Source organism: Cebus imitator, unplaced genomic scaffold, assembly GCF_001604975.1.
Source record: "Cebus imitator isolate Cc_AM_T3 unplaced genomic scaffold, Cebus_imitator-1.0 Scaffold541, whole genome shotgun sequence".
Lineage (NCBI taxonomy): Eukaryota > Metazoa > Chordata > Mammalia > Primates > Cebidae > Cebus > Cebus imitator.
In genome coordinates this window covers 1,361,920-1,385,656 of record NW_016107856.1, presented here as the reverse complement: position 1 = coordinate 1,385,656, position 23,737 = coordinate 1,361,920, and the positions used below count along the sequence as shown (strand labels likewise).

At 42.2% G+C, this 23,737-nt stretch overlaps 1 protein-coding gene across 4 annotated transcripts in view; it reads right to left on the bottom strand.

The window, feature by feature from the left end:
- CUNH1orf226 (chromosome unknown C1orf226 homolog) overlaps positions 1–23,737 on the bottom strand; it is a 311,510-nt gene that overhangs the window by 95,118 nt on the left and 192,655 nt on the right. For all 4 annotated transcript variants that reach the window (XM_017515038.2, XM_017515039.2, XM_037733653.1 and 1 more), the window contains one exon: positions 5,493–5,585. In XM_017515038.2, the coding sequence (XP_017370527.1) occupies positions 5,493–5,585 (93 nt within the window). The remainder of the gene's footprint in view (positions 1–5,492; positions 5,586–23,737) is intronic.

Genomic DNA, 23,737 nt, shown 5'->3' with positions numbered 1-23,737 from the left:
CACACAGCAACACAGCAGTGGAAAGAAGTTGCTTGGGATTTAAGTAAGACAAGGTTTGAACCTTGACTTCACCACTGATGGGATCTGAGATTCAGGCAAGTTGCTCAATCTGCTTTTGAACAATGTAAGAATGGTATCTACCTAACAGGACAGTTGTGAAAATTTGTTAAGTGTACAGTGCATCAAACAAGGCCTAGGCAATGGTAGGTGCTCAACATCAGAGTTAACTATTACTATTAGCTGTTCTCATTATCACCTTAGTGTGTAATTACTTGCATCAGTTTGCTCCCTCTGGTCTTCTACTTTTCCAAACAGATGAAACAAGATTTGAGGTAAGATATGGTCCCTGCCTGCTAAAGCCAACAGCTTATGGGGGAAAGAGATAAATAACTACAATGCAATCTTATAAGACCTGCAACAAACCTATGTGTGCATTAGTGACAAAGAATAATTTTGCTGGGAAGGGTTCATATATAATATGTTTATATAACCTATGCAGCTCCTTGAACATGGTAGACACACAATGAATATTTGTTAATGGATGAAGCCTTTTCAGAATGTTGCCTTAGGGAATCCCAACGAAGTTACTGGTTCATCAGAGAAACCATATAAAATGGAAACCCTTTGGGTTCTTTATTAGAAAAATCCCTTGGATGAGGTTCAAGACTAATCTTTCTTATTCAGGATTCCACTCCCTAGCAAATGGTGCTATAGTGTGATTCCAGTATTATAATAACTAATCATTATATATACATGGAAAAGATAATTACCTGAGCCTAGATGAGAGTTGAAGAAAATGTACTGATTGAGAGACATCAAAGTACAGCTAATTATCTTAGTAACTGGGTTCACATCACAAATTCACCCTAAGATTCATAAGGAATTTGAAAATCATTATCTGTTGGCATCAGTTCAAGATGACAGCACTTTTAGATACTTGTTATTCTAACCGAAAAGATGTTTTTTACATCTCAATGAGAGTTGATTATATTTGGTCACTGCCTACACTAGTATAATGCACCTGAACAACTACAATTAATACTACGGAATTAGCAATTTCTATGCAAGCCTTCCTATGTTTGGTAAAGAATCTCATCCTTTTAAACGGGCAGATTGACAGGAAGAAAAAGAGGGAGAACAATATAATACAAGTAACAAACTAGACTTCATTTGATCCAATTGTTAAGTAGTTATTTTCTCCTAATTTAATGACATTATCACACACAAATAATGTTCAATCATGCAGCTAGTGAACAGCCACAATTACTGAAAACATACTACATGTGTCAGGTGTCCAAGCAAGTGCTGGGCTTACAAAGATGGCTCCTGCCCTTAAAAAGTTCCCTGGAGGGCAGGGACTCCCTATAAACACAGTTCTCAGCCAGGAAACACATCACCATTCACCAGTTACAGACAGTCTGGGAGAGAGAGGAGGCTGGGTGGCTGCCTCAGAGACGTTGACCCTCAAAGGGTCTCCTTCTGCCCTAGAGGGTTGGGAAACAACAACACAGTGATCCACTGAGACTCCAAGGACTGTTTTGTTTTGTTTTGAGTCCAGTAGGCTCTCAAAGACCTAAATACATACAGGTGACTCATATATATACACAAACACCAAAAAGCATGGTTCCAGAGCTGGCACAGAGTATTTGAGCTAGAAAAGTTAAAGTGATCACCTAATTGAACTCCCACAAGTTGAAGCTGAGAGAGACAAAATAACATGCTTAAAATCACAGGCCAGGAAGGGTAGGGCCAAGACTGAAACCCGGGTCTTCTCATCTGGGCTGGGGGTTCCTCCCAACCCATCACACTGACCCAGTGAAAATCAACAAGCTAATTATTGAAGGAGAGGGCTATTTAACATTTTTGCCCACTAGCCTGGCACAGGTACCCATGTACAGGCTGTACATGGTACCACTCCCTTAGGGCTGATTACAAGCTATAGCTGTCTCTACACCTACAGCTACCTGGCAAGAGCTCTAGTTCTTAACCTAATCATTATGGTGATTGGTGAAATTTGCCAAGTATTCCATTTCCTTGGAAAAAATTGTGCATTTACACAATGTCATGTCTACTACTCTCACCTCTCTCAATTCTGCAAGCAGAGAGAGAGAGAGAGAGAGAGAGAAAGTGTGCATGTGTGTGAGTGTGGGGGTAGCACTCAGATACCAGAGAACTATCACATGAGAACAAGAAAACAAAAAGGCTGATTGCTGTTAATGTGCATTTATCTGTCAGAGATAGTGTAAAATGAACCCCATGATTAAAGTCATTATTCAAATCACAGCCATGGCCCTGAAATGGACACTAAGCGTGGGTGCAGGAAACAAGATGGGAGGCTCCCCTTTTCCAAGCCTGGCTTCAGAAGAATCAGGTCTAAAGACCTGTTAGACCATCTTTTTTCTGGGCCAGTAAGTGGGTGAAGCCACACTGGAGATTACCCAGGATGTAGTTTCAAAGTGAGTTGAGAGGTCCCAGGCACTCCCTCAGGGAGATGCTACTCCAGCCTGGCTTTAATGTGCTTAGTGGAGCAGGGACGACCTCTCTCCAGGTGATACCTCAGCACACCACTGCCTTTATGTGTTATGTGATCCACCCTCAGTTTTCTCACATGCACAGTGGGGAAGCCACCACATATGGTAAAGATACATGGGAGAGACAGTGAGGTGGGAAGTAGGTCTGTGCCCTAAGGGCAAAACTATGAAGTTGCCCCATGATGGACAATATTAGAGGTGTACGAAGATACCTGAAAGAGACAGAGCAGCCCCTACGACAGTAGGCCTTTAAATTTAACCTAATTGAAAGTAACAGGCTGGGCTCAGTTGCTCACTCCTATAATCCTAGCACTTTGGGAGGCTGAGGTGAGTGGATCACCTGAGGTCAGGAGTTCGAGACCACCTGGCCACCATGGTGGGACCCCATCTCTAATAAAAATACAAAAATCAGCTGGGCATGGGGGCAGGCACCAGTAATCACAGCTACTTAGGAGGCTAAGGCAGGAGAATCACTTGAACTGGGGGTGGAGGTTGCAGTGAAGCGAGATCGCTCCACTTCACTACAGCCTGGGCAAAAGAGCGAAACTCTGTCTCAAAAAAAAAAAAAAAGAAGAAGAAGAAAGTAAACAAAGATATGTCAGTCAGAAGTGGATGTGTAGTGGGGTGGTGGAAAGATTCTGAGAGTGTCAGCTATGGAACTATAGAAGTCGGAGAGACACAGAAGCAAACCCTGGCAGTCTGTCGGACAGACTCCAGGAAGAGCATCTGCCCAGTAGGGCCACTAGAAAGATTCAGTGGGCCCGTTTATTGTGGAGCCTGAAGCCTGTCATACAATGAGCTGACTGCTCCATTTCTATGCTCATCCAGCAACCCTCTAATAATTTGCCTTCTCCTATCACTTGCCTCTAGTGGAAAGAAAACATGCTTGTCAGGATAACATGAGTATCTGGTCCAGGAGATTGTTGTATGTCTCAGAGCGAATTAAGAAACTCTTGGTTTAGTTCATACATCAGCCTCTTTTGAGCTTTGTCAGTGTGAGTTAGCCTCCTAAGGCTTACAGGTTCGAAACGGATGAGTCTGAACTTCTGACCTGAAAGACTGACAGCTCGGCCCCTGGTGGGCCGCTCAGTGAGAAAACCATCTGTGTGGCTGCTTCTCCCAGGCGACTGGGTGCCATAATGCTGACCAAGAGAAAGGTCCGCACAGACTGCTGAAGGGCTGGGTGCTGATGGGTGTGAAAGCATCGTGCAGCCTGGAAAGTGCTCACAAACAGCAATCATTTTATAGGCTGTTCCATGAGGGCCCTGAGCTACCAGTCCCCTCACAGGAAGGGCTAAGGAAAGTAATCTTACACAAGTGTCAAAATTAGTCCATTTTTTCCTTCTGAGAATATCTCTTGCTCAATTTCACATTGTTGTCATCCACGACTTCTTTAACTGGGGTCCAGGGGCTTGACAGGCCTCAGCTTGCTTCAGCAACTACCCTGCTCAGGAGCTCCTAGAGAACAATACCCTAAAGACTGTCCCGTGACTATCCACTGTGTGACAGGGGAAGAGGCAAAACACAGGGCCCCAGAGGAAGAACAAGATGGCACCCATGCACATAGTAAAGGTTTATAAAGGCAAAGATATTTAATCCCCTACACTTATGAATTTTGAAGAAGTTGGTTCTTTATAAACAGTATATCTTTTTTCTACATACTTCCAAGATCATAGCCATAAAACACTTTCTAAAACTACCAATGAAAGTATTGAGGGAGCATGAAAGAATAAGTTTTGGATTAATATATGAGAGACCTTTGTAACCACCCAGAGAGAAAAGGGGCTGCCTCAGGAAGTAGTAAATTTCCCATCACTACAGGTGTCCAATTATACACTAGACAATCCCCCTTGTAAGGATGTTATAAAGAAGACTTTAGCCCTTGGATTGATATGACAAGTCCCCTTTAAGATCCCTCTCAATTATGTGGTTCTTCAAATTTATGTTGCCTACTATGATGCATTTGTCTCTGCTTCCATGACCTCCACAGTCTCTCCCTCTAGCCCCAAGATTCAAGGTCTGCTTTAAGTCCCATTTGAATTAAGAGCAACTGAGATTTGGGACCAAAAGAAGCTCAAGAGGTCTATATAGGACTGTGATATGGTGATACCATCAATACATGTAAAACAAGGGCATCATAAATAAAAAATAAAAGCATCAGCAGAATTGAGAAACAAGGACAAAAAGGACTCCTCACATATCCTCAATCAGCAAAACTCTTTTCTTTTTCTTTTTGAAGACACACATCCTCCCACTATACGAATCTAACCTTTCCAAGGGGTTAATGTTACTCTGCCACAACCACATTCAATTAACACAAAACAGACAAGTGTTTAAACAACATATGCTCACTTCCTTGTCTCTCCCCAACTCAGAGGAATGCGCACTGAACGGATCAATCCCCCTGTCTGTCCTCCCACCCTGGCCACACCCCACCATTCTTGCACACAGAGCAATAGCAGTAGCTGGGTCTTGAGGGACTATGTAAATACGGGCTGCAACAGGAGGATGCAAGGACACACAAGGGGGGCTGCATGGTACATGGAGTGGGAATGAAGGTTGCTCTTGAAATCGAAGGGGACAGCTGCTGAGGGAGCCTCCTCTCACTGCCCAATCCCACCGAAGCCTGTTATTCTCACTAAAATTGAAAGTATTTCCTACCATTGAGACTCAAAGGTAAAGGTATGAAAATGGGGAGGGGGTTTAAAGGCATGGATGACAGGAAGTAACTCCCAACACCTGGGGTACCAGGACTGACGGAGCCAACTGGTGACTAGCCTTTGCTCCCACCTCACCCTGTGCTCTGCTGCAGCCCCTCAGCACTGTTGCTGCCCAAAGCAGAAGAGCTTGCCAGATAAGGGAGGGATTCTATCTGGAGGGGGACCCAGAATAAAATAGGTACCCTATGCCTACCTCCCCTCCTTTCCTCTTTACCTCACTTTCTGGTTCAGAGCCACTTACCTTTTTCTTCTTCTTCAGAATCACTTTCACTCCATCCACTGAAACCATAATGCTCACTTTCTTCTTCTTGATGTTCTTGGCTTTAAACTCATACTGCAAGAAAGAAGAAAACAAAAAGAAAGTGCAATCTGATTAGACCAGTGTATCTACACAGACCCGGCTAGCCCATGCCTGGAAAAGAGGTTCCCAGACAGGTATGGAAAGCAGCTCCTGGGGGTAAGGAATACTTCAGGGAATATAGAAGCAGGTGGATGCCTGCAGGCAGGGCTCAGGCAATCTCTGGGTTAGAAATGGGACTCCAAATAGTCAGTACCACTTCTCAGCCATTAGGCAGGGCCATGGGAATGGACCTCATCTACCCTCATGAGATGAAAACATAGCCTACTTGGAATACCCCATAAACAAAGTCAGAACCTTCCCTCAATAACTCATTCTATCATTTAATGACTTCCACAGTCAGGCAAGTATTCCTAGTTTCTCATCAAAGGCTGCTGAAATGCCATTCCATCCTCAGTGAAGACTAACAGCTGGCAACAATCTTCACACCAAGGTTTTTTATACACTGAAAGATAATTATGAATTCTAAATTATTCTCCACAAGTTTAATTCCAAATTTCCTTTAACTGTGAGTCAGTCTACAAGTCTACCCACAGCCCTGTTAGCCTAAAGATTTTGGCATATCTAGAAAAGATATGGCCTCACAAACCCTATATTTGCTAAATTTTATTTAATTATATTTTTAATTGACAGATAATCATACACATTCACAGGGTACATAGTGACAAGTCCTGTATTTTCAACTCTTATTTGTAGTCCTAGGCAGGGATGCTCTAACCACAGCCCTGCACTGCTGATGGATATTGGCCTCATCCTCAACCTCAGTCCTTTCTGGTACATTTGCTCATTCATAGCCATCCCTTACACTTGTGCAGTTATTTATATCTGGTGGTATAATTCTACAGCCTCCTCAGTGAACTTCATTTTGAGCACTTCTCCAGTTTATTAAAACCATTTTCATCTGGTTCCCATCTTACTAACACTACCTAGCGAACTTAACTTGCAAGCTCTCTAATCAATCATCTGGGCTACAGAATAAACAACAAGGAACACAAGACTCAAAGCCAACCCACATCTCTTCTCTGGGACCTTTCTCACTCAAGATCTTCTCCTACCATGCTGCCACTCAAGCCTGTAAGAAGGTACCTAGCACCTTGACAGTGCATCTGAAACCTAATTATTTCTACAGTTAGTGTTGATAGGCACGAACCTAATCCATCCTAATGAGATAAAAACATAGCCTGCTGTGGAAATCTCATTAGAAATCTAGAACTTTCTCTTGGATGTGTCTTTTAATATTCTGATGTTACAAACTCAACTCAGAGCTTCCTGCTGTCTTATGTCTATCCTTTTCACTAAAATCTCAGGGATCTTCTATTCCACTGTACAGAGTTATTGTTGATACTTCTTAGCTGTTTGTTTCTACAAGAAACATCCTTGTCTCTACAAGAATATGGCCTCGCTAACTGAGGTAAAAGATCCTTCTTCACATTGTCAGGGCAGGCTCTGGTCACAGCTGATTTGAGCATCCCGGTGACAGCAACCTACATCACTCCCCAGCCTGGTGGTCACTTCCCCACCTCCACTCTACCCTGTCAGCAGCTCTTCTTTTACCAAGAGGCCTTAGAAGAAGAGCAAACTAGAGCAGCAAACACACAGGGACAAAAGGGAACTCTGCTTCAGCCTGGGAACCCCAGGCCAATTAACAGTAAAGAGTAAAGGGACAAGGGGAGGCAGAGAGAAAGATGGAGACAGAGAAGGAGAGGTGCATCTGACAGGATGGGGAGAAGAGTCTTTTTGCACTGGAGTCTGGCTTAGGTAGGACAGGACCTCAGCCATTTAACAAATTCCTCTCTAGGTCAGCAGCCACAAACCAGTGAAGGTTAAAGTTGGTTTGATTGGCATGCACTTGGGGACACGGCTCCCGTTTGCAGTGTGTCACCCTGATTGCAGCATTCTGCTTGGCCGCAGCGCTGGATGAACTCAAATAACCTCTGGGTGGGAGAACCGGCATGACAATCTGCAAGTTGACTGACTTTGGCCTTGTGCCTACTGGGAGAGGTGAACCAGCTACATTTCCTGACCACACCTGCATTTACCTCCACTCACTTGGGCTTTAATAAACACAACCTGCCAGCTGCACCTCCCTTCTGAACAAGTCTAAAAGGCTGCTCCTGCCAGCTAAAGGAGTACAGAAGAGTGTGTCTGATGTACCCAGGTGGAAGCTAAAGGCATAAGACAGTCCCAGAAACATCCAGAAGAGGACAAAAACTTTGAGGCTGGATCTCAACTGTTTCATTGTCTTTTGTCTCTTACAGTATATCACTTTCATCTGTTCCATATACTTCTGTTTTCTAACAATCATATCAAAGCAGAAATATCAAATACCTACCTCTGCAAAATACTACATCATTCTCCCCAGTCCTAGTTTTAGAGAATATGCTGCCCTCTATGCCATAACCTGCAATGCCTTGTATTTCTGGGACAATGCTGCAGTTGACCATAACTCTCTTTCTGGTTTGGTCCACCTCCCTGTTGGTTTCACTCTCTCTGTGGCCTTTATTAATCATGATTTCTCACCCAAGCATAGCAAGAAGCACCCAGCCAGCTCCTTGCTTGTGTATCTGAAACCTTACCTATTTCTACAGTTAGTGTTTTGGCAGGCTTGGCCATGCATTTTAATACCTTCATCTGAAGATCTCAAAAGTGCAACTAAACTTTCTCTTTAGAACTGGAAACAGGCCTTTAATTTAATCACCATGCACATACTTCCCAGTGGCTCTTACAGGGTCTGTGTGCACAGTGACTGCATGGAAAAAAGCATGACCAAATGATATCTCCCAAAACCTCAATGATGGTGACAACACAGGTGCTCCTTACAACAGCTGGTGGAATGCTCTAGAGTGCTTCAAAATGAAGATGGACAAGAGAGGCAGGAAATAGGCCTCTAGGTCCCATCACGGTTGCCAGAATTGCCTGAGTGCTATTTACAAAAAGGGCCCTTAGGTTGGACACACTCTGCATCTTCCCCACCTGCCTGTTGGTCAGATGTCCCATATCCTTGCCAACAGAAAAATTAAAATTAACTTGCAATTTTGTTGGAAACTATGAAAATAAAGGGAAATCAAGTATCTGAAAATGCTTAAATATTTATTATCATTAAGCCATTTGTTTACATGGCAATTACGCTTCACTTGGACAACATGTTATTGTGTTCACTGAGTGGGGAGAAAATGAATTTGGACCGAGGGGAGATAATGGAGTAACATAACAATGGAGAAGAGCAGGGGCTCTCAGGGACAAGTCCTCCTTTTTCCCAAACTGTGCTGCTCCAAGGTGGAGCACTGCCTGGGCAGGTGGGCTTTGGAGGAAGCATCTGTGTTCCGCAGGACAGGAATCCAATCTGTTCAGGCTTTGCCAGGGGCTGAAGAACAAACAGTACTGCCGGTGCCACCGTCTGTGGCTCAGGCCAGCCTCCCACAAAGCCCATGCCAGCCCTGCAGTGTGTGCCAACGGGCCTGGCCCTCCCTGAATATGGCCAGGCTGAGCTGATGCATTTGCTTGGCCAGCCAGAGCCCCACCAGCCAGGACAAATGAAGCCCTACAGGACTTGACCTTTCAGGGAACAAAACAATGCAAGTCCTGGAACACCACCTGCAGACTGGAAAGTCCGAGGGAAAAGTGTTTGGGGTTCACAAACAGAGCCTTGGACCTTGTTTCGGAATAGTGGCCTTGGAACTTAATGTGCTGTGCCTATCGGTGAGGTCCAGGAAGGGGAAGCTGGGAGGAGGATCCAACAGGAGCCAGGAGTGAACACTCAATGGAAGATATGAGTAAGAACATTGATGAGAAGTTGGAGAGCTGCTGACAGATAAGCAGTCTTATTTGTAATCATCTCCTGACACCCCAGTGCTTCCTTTTTCCCAACTTCCCAAACTGCCTCCTAACCCTGTGTATCTCCATCTTGGTCACTGAGTATCCAAGAAGAGGAAGCTGAGGTCTGCAATAGCAGAGTGGGCATCTCATGAAGGGGCCAGCCAGCCCTGAGCTTGAGGCTGTACTGGAGAAATAGAAGGAATAGAATTACTTAGAGTCCAGGGGAAGGGCTGGGGCTCTCAGATGCTCTTCACACATTTCACAGTCTGTTTTCACAAAAATGTGTAGCTCACTAAAGAATCCCTGGATGTTTGATTTTTAACACATGCGCGCGTGCACACACATACACACAACACACACACACACACACACACAAGGAGAGGAGAAGGGAGGGGAGGGGAGGGGAGGAGAGGAGAGGGAAGAGAAAAAAACAGGATCCTTGGTTCTTCAGTCACCTTGGCCAGAAATAATTTGGATGGTAATACACTCTGTCATCTGCTTCATAGGAAGCAGGTCTCCCTCATTCTTAACCATGAAATTCACTTTGCCAAGTCCTTCTCACTGTCTCTGCAATGCTTACAGATGTGAGCCAAGACCTGCTTATGAGTCAAGGTACTCAGAGGCAACTTCACCAAGGGAAGAGGATTCAGTTTGCAAAGGCAAACAAACAGTATACCAGGCTCTGTAAGTTGTTGACTGTGTTCACTACCTTTCTAGAAGAAGCTTTGCAGCTCTGCTTCTTGCAAATGATTTGAAAGGAAATTTAAAAGTGAACTCTGATAGTGCTGCTGGACATTCTAATCATATTGACTACAGTCTTGGTTTCATGAGGGTGAACAGATCTTCACAACAAAACCATAAGCACCTCAACCAAAGGTACTATCTCATAAAGAGTTTTCAGAAAGTCCTTTTGCATGTATTGAGAGTCTAAAAATTTAGGCAGTAAGATATAAAATCTGTGTATACCCATGTTCACAGCAGTATTACTCACAATAACCAAAAGGCAGAAGCAACCTAAATGTCTATCAATGGATGGATGGATTCCCAAAATGTAGTGTCTACATACAACAGAATATTATTCAGCCTTAAAAAAAATAGGACATTCTGACATATGCTACAACATGGATGAACCTTGGTAACAAATGGGAGAATGGAAGATATTCTAGGATTCCACTTATATGAGGTCCCTAGGGTTGTCAAACTCATAGAGACAAATAGTAGTATGGTGGCTGGCTAAGAAGGAGAAATGGAAAGTTGTTTAATAGGTACAGTTTCATTTTTGCAAGATGAGAAAGTTTTGGAGATGGATGGTGGTGATGGTTGTACAGCAATGTAAATGTACTTCATGCCACAGAACTGTACACTTAAAAAAGGGTTAAAAGGCAAATTTTGTGTCATGTATATTTTACCACAATACAAAAATGGAAAATCTGAAAACACCATGTAACAAACACATTTGTTCTCTCGGCAAGTCTACTTAAATTCTGCTCACAAAAGGATATTTCTGGAACTCCCCCACATGCAAGTTAAACATGCCATACATTTCCACACTTCCATGTAATTGCATTTGCTATTCCCTATGTCTAAAATGCCCTTCCCACACCATCTGCCTCATGAACTCCTGTTTATTCTTGAAATATGCTCACACTTCTACACATAAAGCCAACTCCCGCTTCCCGTATCCTCCCACAGGGTTGGTTACTACAGCAATATGCAAGCCTCTATTATCACTCACTGTTGATTGGTTGCTTATTTATTTACCCCACAGACCATGCCTTTCATAAGAGCAAGAAATATGACTGACACACATTTCTACCCAAGAAAAAAGACCAGGACATAGGAGAGTGATAAATAAATGTCAAATAAAGTAATGAATATAGTTGACAGTGTTTATTGACAGAACCCAAGAAAAGGCACTGTATATAAAGTAAGCTTTCCAGGAGTTAATTACCAAGTTATTAAAATCCGGATCCCATTCCATAGTGCAAAGAATTTAAGAAGAACTTATCTTCCTTACATGGTCCATGGTCCACAGCACAGTACTGAGTACCTTATCTATGCTGGTCTGGGTGTGGTGGCTCACGCCTGCAATCCCAGCACTTTGGGAGGCCGAGGCAGGCAGATCACCTGAGGTCAGGAGTTCAAGACCAGCCTGGCCAACATAGAGAAATCGCATCTCTACTAAAATTACAAAATTAGCTGGGCGTGGTGGCGCATGCTTGTAATCCCAGCTACTTGGGAGGCTGAGGCAGGAGAATTGCTTGAACCCTGGAAGCAGAGGTTTGCAGTGAGCTGAGATCATGCCATTGCACTCCAGCCTGGGAAACAAGAGCAAAACTCCATCTCAAAAAAAAAAAAAAAAAAAAGTGAAATCCTGTACAGCTGTCACTTTGGTCAAAGCCATCCATAATCGTTTGACAGTACAGTTAGGAGTAATGAATTTTGGGGGATGGTTGTGTGATGAACTTCTATTCTCTGGGCTACTCAGCTTCCTTAAGTTCTGGCTCTTATGCCTATGAAACCAGAATCTGGGGGGCAGAGTGCCTGAGAACCATGGCAGTCTCTGACACTGATGTGACTTGTATTGTTTCACATAATCTCAGAAATGCCAGCATGACCAACACAGAAGTTTGAAATGAATCCAAACTGCAGAATAACTATGAGGAGTCTTGGAAACACTGAGTAGAGACATTTATTGCCCATTTACCTACCTCAATCCCAGCATACGTTATTTTTCGCAATAGACATATTATCGAAAATTGGATATAAATAAAATCTCTGCAATCCGCAAAATACTCAAAAGGAACCAGAGAGGCTACTTTTTAAAGAAATACTCATTGTCATTACATAGAAATGAAGTATCATCCAACTTTGTAGACCAAGGAGATCTAAATCTCAAGTTCTAAATCCCATTTGGAATACCTCATAAAAAGGCAGAATCCCAGACCCAGGCTTCAGAAATGTTTATTCAGCAGATCAGGAGTAAAGCCAAAAGTTGGTATTTTAAAAAATGCACACGGTAATGTGGATCATGCAATTCAGAAACACTGCTCTAGGCCACAAAAGCAAGGGTTATTATACATTTTTATTTGCATTAAGAATTGCCATAGACTAACCAATGTGTCTTAATCATATATGTGTGTCTTAATCAATAGCTATATTATTTTTCAAGTATAGCTATTATTGTAACAAGATAGATTCTTATGAAAGTGCTATTGCTAGTTATTGTCATCCGTTTTCTAAATCAAAAGCTGCTAAAATAAAAAGTATTACTTTGGGAGGAATTCAGAGTGGTAGGCATTAGGTACTCATATACCTTACGTTTCATACATTTTTTATATCTGAAATATTTCTTTATTATTATTTAGTTATTTAAATAGAGACAGGGTTTTGCTATGTTGCCCAGACTGATCTCGAAATCCTGAGCTCAAGCAATCCTCCCACGTTGGCCTCCCAAAGTGTTAGGGTTACAGGCGTTTTAAGCCACTACAACCAGCCTGAAATAGTTCATTAAAAAATTCAGAGGAATCCTTGTTTCCGAAATGTTTGAGACCACCAGTGTTGACCAAGCTTTTCATTTTATAGATGAAGAAACCAGTGCCCAGGGATAAGCGACTTCCCAGGTTCATTAGCAGAAAACCTGTATCTGGAACCTGCATCTCCCGACTCTCAGCTCTGTGCTTGTTACGTTGCCCCAACACTTGTGTCTTTTTTAGTAGCTCAGAATCATGGCTCCAGGAAATAAAATTATTCATTCATCCCTCCATTCATTCAATACATGGTTAATGAGCTCCCTCATGAGCACACAAACCCCATCTTGTAACGGAAAGCAAAAAGAGGAAGAAGAACTTATTGGAAATTAACTTCACAGAATCAGGAACATTCCACACCCAGGGACACATGTCAATAACCTGGGAAGGGCACAAAATACCAGTGAGATCAGAAAAACATAGTAAAGAGACTTTCTGAACTTAAGGAAGGCTTTGGGGCAGGAAATATTCAAGCTCATTGCTGTTTGAACCGTTGCGAAGGTGGAAGAGAGGTTCATGCACACACAGATGTTCTGTGAAGAGGCGGCATTTCCACAGTGTCAGGAGACCAGCATGATGGCAGAGGGCAAGTTAAACAGGCCTTTGCATGGAAGGCAATTTCGGGCTGTGTACTCAGGGGAGCTCCAAGTGGTGGCTGCTCCCTGTAGAGAGGAGATGAGACAGGCCCGGAAATACAGCCATCACTTTTCTCTGACCGGGAGCATGTTGACAGGTCACGGGGAGCTGAACAACAACCTAAATGATTAAGGGGCCCGAAGGGGTGATTTATGAAGCAAGATGAGTACCACTACTAATAATCATCCGCTGCTTTCGGCTGCTTTCTCCTCTATATCACTCACAGCATGATAAAAACAAGTATTAGAATCGTCTTCTCTTTAAGTATAAACAGAGGAAAAGGTGGATGGCAAGGTAAAAATACAACAGTATAAACCCAACTCTGGTCAATTTTACCACTCTCCACTAATATCTAATCCAGACTCTCCTCTAAATGATTAATATATCATGTAAGTAGGAAGACTACAGACATTAAAAGAGCATTCCTAGTAGAAAGAAAAGGTACTTATTTAAGGTGATGAATGTCCCAGTCACCCTGATTTGATCTTTACAATCTATATGAATGTGTCAAATTATCACATGCACCCCAAAATATACACATCTATTATAAAGCAATAAATAGTCTTGCAGAGGAGGGGTGTGGGGACAACACTGTTCCCACAGTATGATTCATATCTATAGACGCACACACATATGTAGAAGGAGTAAAAGTTTCCCAGTATTTAGAAGAATCGTGAATCAAGGATTTATGGTTTTCTGCCTCAGGCTAAAAATGGTTATGCCGAACACGTTCTCACTCACAAGTGGGTGTTGAACAATGAGAACACATGGACACAGGGAGGGGAACATCACACACTGGGGTCTGTTGGGAGGTGGGGGGCTAAGGGAGGGATAGCAGGGGGTGGGGAGATTGGGGAGGGATAACATTAGGAGAAATACCTAATGTAGGTGCTGGGGAGATGAAGGCAGCAAACCACCATGGCATGTGTATACCTATGTGACAATCTTGCAAGATCTGTACATGTACCCCAGAACTTAAAGTAAAATTTAAAAAAATGATTATGAGACAAACGATCAATCCTTTTGTCTTTCTAAGGCTTGAGTTACCTCTCTTGAAAAGAACGCAATCAATCATGTTTAATAAACCTCCCAGCACCTCTCACTACCTGCCACACACATCCCACATTCACCTCGTGAAGTCAGGTGAAACAATCTGCATGAAGCATTATGAAGTCAAAGAAGCTACACTGAATAGTAATGCTATTTCACAGCAAATATTCACATTCTTAACTACATGACCTTGAGTAAGCCACCTACCCTACAGAAGGGTATAATTCTTCCCTTCTGTGAAGCCTGGGTATTGGGTTAGAGTATAACCATCCCAGCTCTAAACATGACTCAATGTGATACAAACCTTCAGAGCTCTTGTAGGAAAAGTTAGATGGGCAGGCACACTTGAGGAAGGCGGGGGAAAGGTACAGCAACAGAAATGAAGGGATTTGGTGAGGCCAGGTCAATCCCAGAAGCAAGGGAAGGGAATAGAAGGGAGAAGGGATGGAAGGGAGGAGGATGAAGACAGATGGGGAAGGTTCTAAAATGGAAAAGAAGTTACTATAGTTTTACATAGACAGTAGAAGGGTACTTAAGGCTTTTAAAAAGAGTGAAAAATAGAGGTGCAAATCCTGAATATAATCTTGGCAACAGCACTGAGGATTCAGAAAAGAGAGACACTGGATATGAGAAATCTAGGAAAGACTAGAGACATATATTAAGCACTGCATTATAAGAATAAAGAAAATGTCTAGATGAAATCACTATATAGACTGAGAAGCAGAATAAGGAAATGGTCCCTAAATCCCTTGCCTGGAAAAGGTAGCAATGTTTTCACCAACGCCAGCACAGGTGAACACAAGGATGTTATTATACATTGAAAAAGTCTATCTTGCACTGGAGAATCAGGTAATAGAAGTTAGACAGGATGTAGGGGTCCCACAGGCATTCACAGGGGACTGCTTTTCCTACTCTCTCCCAAGTCTTCTACCCATTGAATCTCCGCCCACTAAGCTTAGGTTGAGCTTAGACTTTCTAGCATGATGAACAAGAGATAAGAGTAAATTTAGAAAACCTGTGCTTGCATTCATCCATTAGGGACATACAAGTTCCAGACATAAGGTGACTGGAAGGAGAAAAACTACAGTAGGCACAACTGATGGCCTCGATGAATATTCATGGTATAATGAAAGGTATGATGAAGAAGGTAATTCTTGAGAGATGCTGAAGAAACTATTTGAGAAGGAGGAGGAAAATCATAAAATCAGAATTGGATGGGCTCTTGGAAGTCACAGTGTTATCTCTGTCAAGCAATCATTCAGCCTCTAACAGAATACTGGCAGTTTGAAAAGCAAGTAGTTTCTTACAATAAAACTGGAAGTTACAACCAGAAGATCCTACTTATATGATTCTCTAAACCAGTGCTTCTCAAACTTGAAGGTCCACATGAATCACTCAGAGACCTTGTTAAATTACAGGCCATTCTGCAGGTGTGGGGAGAGATAAGGGTTCTTCATTTCTAGCATGGTCTAAGATGATGCTGACACTACTGGTCTACAGATCACACTTTGAGAAGCGAGGATCTAGAACTACAATAAGTAGGTCCAAAAGGTATTTGGATATGTCAGCTGTGTGAACTAACAATCTCTAAGGTTTCTTTCAATGCTAACATTCAATGATTCCTACCAATAGTATATGTCTTCAATACACTGAGTTATATAAAAATTGAGACACAAGGTATTTCTCAGGAACAACCACCTTAATATGGCCCCAAATCAAACTGTAATATACAACTCTCATACACAAATGATATAAATACAGTAACCAGAACACAAGTACCCAGAATGGAGGGGAATCTGAAGAGTTATTAACTTCTCCCAAAGCATAATAATTACCTACTGTCAGTAGGTGGCAATATTTCCTTGGGGTTATGGGATTGTGGAGTGGAACTACGGGTCCCAGCCTGGGCTATACACTAGAACCAACTGGGAAATTAAAAAATACTGGTATCTGGATCCCACCCCCAGAAGTTTTTATGTAATAGGTCTGAAATGCAGCCTGGGCACTAGGTTTTTTGTTTGTTTGTTTGTTTGTTTGTTTGTTTGTTTGTTTGCCAACCAGGTGATTCTCATGTGCAGCTAAGGCTGAGGTCCACTAGAGTAGAGTGAGGTTTAGCAGAGCATAGAAATGAAGAAGTCAGTGCTGGTCATCACATCACTCCTGATTCCCTGTGTCTCTCCATTCCTCACTGGGACTGACTGATGCACTACAAGATCTCTACTCTATCTCATCTTCCCTTTCAGCCCATCACCATAAGTAACTCCAAGGCTGCACCAGATATTACTTCCTCCAAATTTCTATGACAACAAATGAACTTGGGTGAAGAGATGCCAGGATGGTTTATGTAGGAAGAGCACTGGCATCCTTTGTTTTCTGCAGGATTGTTTTCTTACCACAGCAAAGTGCACTAACCCAACTCATTTCCAGTACCAGCTTTGACTCTGAGGGTGGTAAGTATTTTATGTTTTGAGGGTTATGTGGTCTCTGTTGCAACTATGCAACTCTATTTCTCCAGCACAAAAGCAGCCATAGACAATACACAGATAAACGAGTGCCGTTATGTTCCAACAAAGCTTTATTGATAAAGGTGGTCAGTGGGGTGGGCCAGATTTGATCCATGAGCCATGGTTTGCCCACCCCTGGCCTTACCTCATCTGAGTTCCTTCTGAATTTTCTGTCTCCTCTCTAGGATAACATGTGGAATTACCATGCACAACCACTGTGACATCCAGAGTGCAGAAAGGAGACGACTGGATAGAAACTGAAATGCGTGGGAGTGCCCCTGAAGACAGATGAGATTTGAACATGGAGCCAAAGCAGAGCAAGGTGACTATTCAGAAATGAGGATGGAAATAGGGGAAGAAACCCCTGCTACAAACTGCAAAATCCTAATCCTGGGATTATTTTCCCATGAAAAAACAATCTGTGATGTGAGGCAGGTTTCCCCCTCCAACTCTGATGGAAATCTAAAGTCAAACTCGACAGGGAAAGAGAATGAACTACTGAGAGTAAGATGTGACCAGATCAGGCAAAACCCCAAAATGAACATGAAAATAAACCTTATACCTTATGCCAAAAGTAATTCAAAGTGCATCACAGGTTTAAGGGTAAAACTATAAAACTTTTAGAAGAAAATGTTGGGTAGATCATCTGAGGTCAGGAGTTTGAGACCAGCCTGGCTATCATGGTGAAACTCCATCTCTACTAAAAATACAAAAATTAGCCAGGGTGGTGGTACATGAATGTAGTCCCAGCTACTTGGGAGGCTGAGGCAGGAGAATCTCTTGAACCCAGGAAGTAGAGTTTGCAGAGCTGAGATCGTGCCACTCCACTCCAGCCTGGGTGACAGAGTGAGAAAAAAAAAAAAACTTTGTGACCTGGGTTTATACAGAATTTCTAGGTATGATATCAAAAGTGTAATCCATAAAAGAAAAAAAAAACTGATAAACTGAGCTTCATATAATTCAACCTGCTCTGTGGAAGCCAGTTTTAAGTGAATAAAAAGACAAGTAACAGACTGGGAGAAAATGCTTGCAAATAGGACACCTGACAAAAGATTTGTATCCAGAATACATTCATATAAAGAACTCTCAAATCTCAACAGCTGTAGACAACATACAAGGTAAAAAATTGGGAAACCATTCAAATGGACACTTGATTAAAGGGGATATATGGAAAGCAAATAAACACATGTAAAGAAACCCAACAAATTTTGTTAGTTGGTTCAGTGTTTTTGTCTAACAGGAGGAACTGACACAAGTGAGGCTCATGCCTAGGAAATGACTAATAAATTATTTCTGCCCACTGGGATTTTTAAAGTCTGAATCTTGAGCCCCAATGCCTATTGAAACACACCTGATGACAGCTCCCCAAGACAATAGGCTATTCTCTCAAGTCTGGAATAATGGCCTCTCATGAAAAGATGTTCAATATCATTAGCTGTTAGGGAAATGCAAATTAAAACCACAAAATAAGATCCCACTATATACATATTAGAATAGATAAAATTAAAAAAAGAAAACAACTAGACACTGTATAGTAGATGCACCTGACAGAAATAACAAGAAATTAGGGTTGCCACATGTAGGTTGCTGAGGGAAGGGTGCCAAGTGAGGGTGCTATATAAACTGCATGTTTTTTTACAGGTGGTTATCATTCTCCTCTCCAGCCTGCAGCCACCAGACAATCTCCATATGTAAGTTCCCCCAAATAAACCTCATGTTTTGTTCACTGGTTCTGGGTCTCTTTTCTGGCCTCTTGAACCTGGTGCCATCCCTACAGAAGTCAACCGGGTCCAGCACAACAGATGCCAAGCACCGGGGAGGATGCAGAGCCACCAGACTTCTCACGTGTTGCTGAAGGAATGGAAAGTAGCACAGCCACTTGGGAAACTAATTTGGCAGTCTCTTAGAATGTTAAACATACGCTTACCATGAGACCCAGCAATACCTCAGCTAGGTGTTTACCCTAGAGAAAGGGAAAGTTATGTTCCCACCAAGACCTGTACATGAATGTTTAACAGCTCTATTATAATCACCAAAATTAGAAAAGACTCAAATATCCCTCCACAAGGTGAATGGATAAGCAAATTGTGGTACAACCATATAACAGAATACTACTCAAAAATAAAAAGGAAAATAGGCCATCCATTTGTGATACAGTATTGTTACAGAAAATTAAAGGGGAATTAATTAATTGAAACATAAAACAAATTTTTAACAAATAAAAAGAAATGATCTACTGATACACACAAAACTTAGAAGTATCTCTATCTTGATTGGGGTGAAGGTTACATGAATCTATACAGAGACATAAATTTTTAAAACTATAACCCCAAAATTAATTTTACTGTTAGTTTTAAAAATGAAATGAAAATTAAAGTCCTTTGGGCTGGATGAAGTGTCAGGATAGTGGATGCCTCCAAAACTCCCTCTCCTCCTCAGGAGGCCCCCAGACCTCCAAGGTTAGTACAGACTGAATGTGAGGGGCACGTTCTCCAGTGCAGCACAAAGCACAGTGACAATTCTGAACTAACTGTTCCCAGGTCAAGAACAGGGGCTTCCAGAGTTGTCCCACAGTGCAAGCCAGGAGAAACTCATATTGGCTTAAGAAGATAAAGGAAGTCTTCCCAGACACGGGGTCCCATCCAGTCTATATATAGGCAGTCCAGGCACTGGTAGGATCGCTAAGCTAGGGCAATGGACTCCTATGAAGATCATCCAATTGCTATGGTACCAAGCCATGGTCAACTCAGTCTGGTGAGTCAACCCTATGGGAGGTCATTATTCCATTGTTAGGGGATATGCTGTTGTCTTAGAGAGCTGTAGAGAGGCCCAGACATGTCTCTGTAGGCCCTGGGGCTCAAGATATAGATCTCTAACATTCCAACAGGCAGAAATAATTTTTCAGCCCAGTTTTCTCAGAGCAAAAAATCTTGCCCTAGTCTCAGTTCTTTTGCCTACAGTAACACTGAACCAACCACTTTGTTGGTGTCTGAACACCTCTGACTTCTCACTGAATCAGCACCAAGCAAAGTCTCACATACATGGAACTCAGACAAAAGGACAAGATAAATAACGAGCACACGCCTGAGCAGCCAGTAGAGGAAAGGCCCGCAGGGTGGCAGCTGATGAAATCCTCTGGTGATCACCAGTTCAAGAAGGGGAACATCTGGTGCATTCAGTTCTTCCTCCATCATCTGTATTGCTCCGTCTTTTCATGTTGCTGCCTCTCTAGCTGAGTTTTTCCTTCTTGGAGCCTCAGATGTCTGTGCTTCAGCCCAGGACCTCCATGGACAAAGGAAATCTATGTTTGGCAGCATCCCCAGCTTCAGCCATCCATTCTCCCAGAATGCATGCAGCAGGATTCCCATCCTGCCCTCCACACACGAGAACAGTGGAAAGTGAGAAAGGTTGTGATGGGCTAAATGTTTGTGTCCCTCTAAAATTCATATTGATGTCCCAGCTTCAAGGGGGTGGGAACTTCAGGAGGAAACTGGGTTTAGATGATGTCATGAGGGTGGGCCCCCTCATGATGGGATTAGTGTCTTATAAAAACAGTAAGTGCCAGGGGGGATGGCTCATGCCTGTAATCCCCACACTTTGGGAGGTTTGAAATGAAAGATTCCCTGAGGGCAGGAGTTAGAGGTCAGCCAGGGCAACATAGTGAGACCCTATCTCTACAAAAAAAAAATTAGCTGGCAGTCCCTACTCATGAGGCCATGGTGAGAGAGAATTGCTTGAGCCCAGGAGTTCAAGGTTAAATTGAGCCATGATGGTGCCACTGCACACCAGCCTGGGTGACAGAGTGAGACCCTATCCCAAAAAACAAACAAACAAAAAACAAGACCAAAGGAAGGCCCAGTAAGTACACAGTGGGAGGGTGGCCATCCACAAGCTAGAAACATAGTCTTAACCAATCCAGCCATGCTGGCACCCTGATCTCAGACTTCCAACCTCCAGAACCGTGAGAAACAAATATCTGTTGTTTAATCCACCCAATCTATGGTATTGTTTTATAGAAGCCCAAGCTGACTAAGATAGAGTTGTCATAGGATACAAGAAAGTCATTGGTCTGAGGGGAAAACAGAGAGCTGGCTGGTCACAATGACATCTGAGAGCTAAGTTCATGCTCTGAGAACCGGCACACACGAAAAGCTGAACTGGTTTCTTCCATTCAAAGGCTGCCTACTCTTTCATAATATTACTGCTGGGATATTAATTATAACTCATGTATTGAGCATTTTGCATGGTGGCTTTTCACAAATATCAGAACACGTTTATATCTATTATCCTATTTAGCCTTGGCTGGTGCTCACCACATGGCCCTCATATCTTTCTTCCCATAAGTTATTTCCACCACATCGCCTTGCTCTTCAATATGAAAAAAAGTAAACACTCTCTACCATCACTGGACTCCTGGGTAGTATTCTAAGGATTATGTTAGGGGGTGGGTGGAGGAAAGAAGAACAAAAACTACACACCCCCTCCCCCACCATTTCAGTCTTCCTGAAACACTATATAATAGGTTCTGATGAAAAACTTTCTATAACACCCCATTGCCTAAACCAGAAGATCAAAATTGATATTCAACATGTTCTACCAACTGACACAAAGCAACCAGCTTCCCTTCTCCCACCAAGCTGCTCTTGAAACATGCCTACAGTTACATACATACAGTTTCTAAGCTGTATTCCTCAGAGTCCTGGGTTCAATGGAAGAGCCTCAAAGGCCACTCTAGGGCTCAGAGGCCATGCAGGCAGATATGCTGACCAACCTCTGCCCATCCTGCTTCACTCACAGAAGCTACAGTTCTCATGTTTAATAAGTTGGAGTTCCATTTAATATTTTGACAAAAGGTTCATAGCTTTAAAAAGAAAAATTCAAAAATCACTGACCTATATAAAATACTATGCTACAATATTTCAGTTGCACTGTGGTTTATTCACTGTCTATCCTGAAGATAAACTGGATTTTCTCATGTCTGCACGTAAACGCAATTACTACTTCCAAATCCCTTGCTCAGTCCCTTAATCTATCCAAAACATCCCCATAAGTTTTACTTCAAATATCACTTTACAACAACCTCCCCTGACTACCATAGCCTGAAAGAATTTCTATACTGCTATGGCAATTAGCACTCAGGAGACTGATTTTATAATAATGCTATATATAAAATACATTTCCTAATATTACATAACACTCTTAACTTGGAACATGGTTCTTTCTCATCTTCTCAACCATATTGTAAGTTCCTTGCAGGCAGGCGCTATAAAGGTTCAGCTTTTTATCCTCTTTAGCATCTATTACAGGTTTCAACCAATTTTAAGGACTTGATCTGACAATACTAAAAGATAGTTCTGGCTGCGGAGTTGAGACTATAATTCAGGAAGGAAGCAAGGAAATCATTAAGGAGGCTACTGTCCTCTGTGGGGCAAGAAAAGTGTTCAAGTAACTATAATACCAGGCTTATAAGCACTACCCCATACCTAGAGGCAGAATAATCCCAGGCAAGGAGCGTATTTCCACTGGGCAGGTCCCCGACTAGCTGCCATTTAATGTTCCCCTTCAATTTACTTTTAATATTTTTTTTATTATAATGGCTATTATAAAGAATAGTCATAATACCAAGAAACCTCAGAACTGATGGCCTGTGTCATTTTGTCATTTGTACATTAACACCCTTAGACTACCAGCTCAACGCTGTGACAAGTTATTTCAATTGGGAGACCACAGATCCACCCCATTTGACCTATTTCTCTTTTCCTAAGAACCTAACAGCTTTCAGGAAATCAGGCTACTGAGTGACTACAGGAAAGTTACTCTCAGGAAACTCTCAGAATACTCATCAGGAAAGTTACTCTCTTTCCTGATTGTTCAGAAGAAAATTAAAAAGAAAAAAACAGTATTTATAGCATATTCCTTTGGAAAATGTCTAATGGCCATCTTGTTTTGAGGCAATCATCAGATTCTGAGCCCAAATCAAAGGATCTTCTATGACTAAGTTCCATAATAATATGTCATTTTAACAATTTATTAGCTTGGAATAATTGTGCCAAAAAGAAAACTATTTTTCTCCAGGCAAAAATGAGTTGAGTTTCTTTTAATTTTCCCAACCCTTTCCCCCTTTCCTGATCAGGAAGATATTCAGTTGCAACCAATTACATTTAGATTACTTTTCAAAAATGAGGACTGGTGTTTAAAACCTGAATGTGTTTTATCCATTCCCAAGATATCAGCCATTATCTCTTTCCTAAAATGTTTAAAGTTATTTTTCAAAAAAGTAGAGAAAGAGTAATTTCACCTCTTTATAGCTCAACTCCCCCTCCAGTCACTACAAAGAATAAAAAGAAATCCAATTTTAAAAAGAGGATATTATATTTGATAATGAATAATTAAGATAGGCGAGGAACAGGTAAAGGATATTTTTATCTTGAGAAATTGGCTGCAAGGTGACGGACAGCTCTCAAACACAATGAGTTTAAGTGACAGGACGACTTTTGTTCTGGTTTTGTGGCCCCCTCTGAGATGGAAAGGGCCAGCTAATAAGAAACACAGTAGCACAGCTACATTTGGCAAAGAAATTGATCTTTGGTGT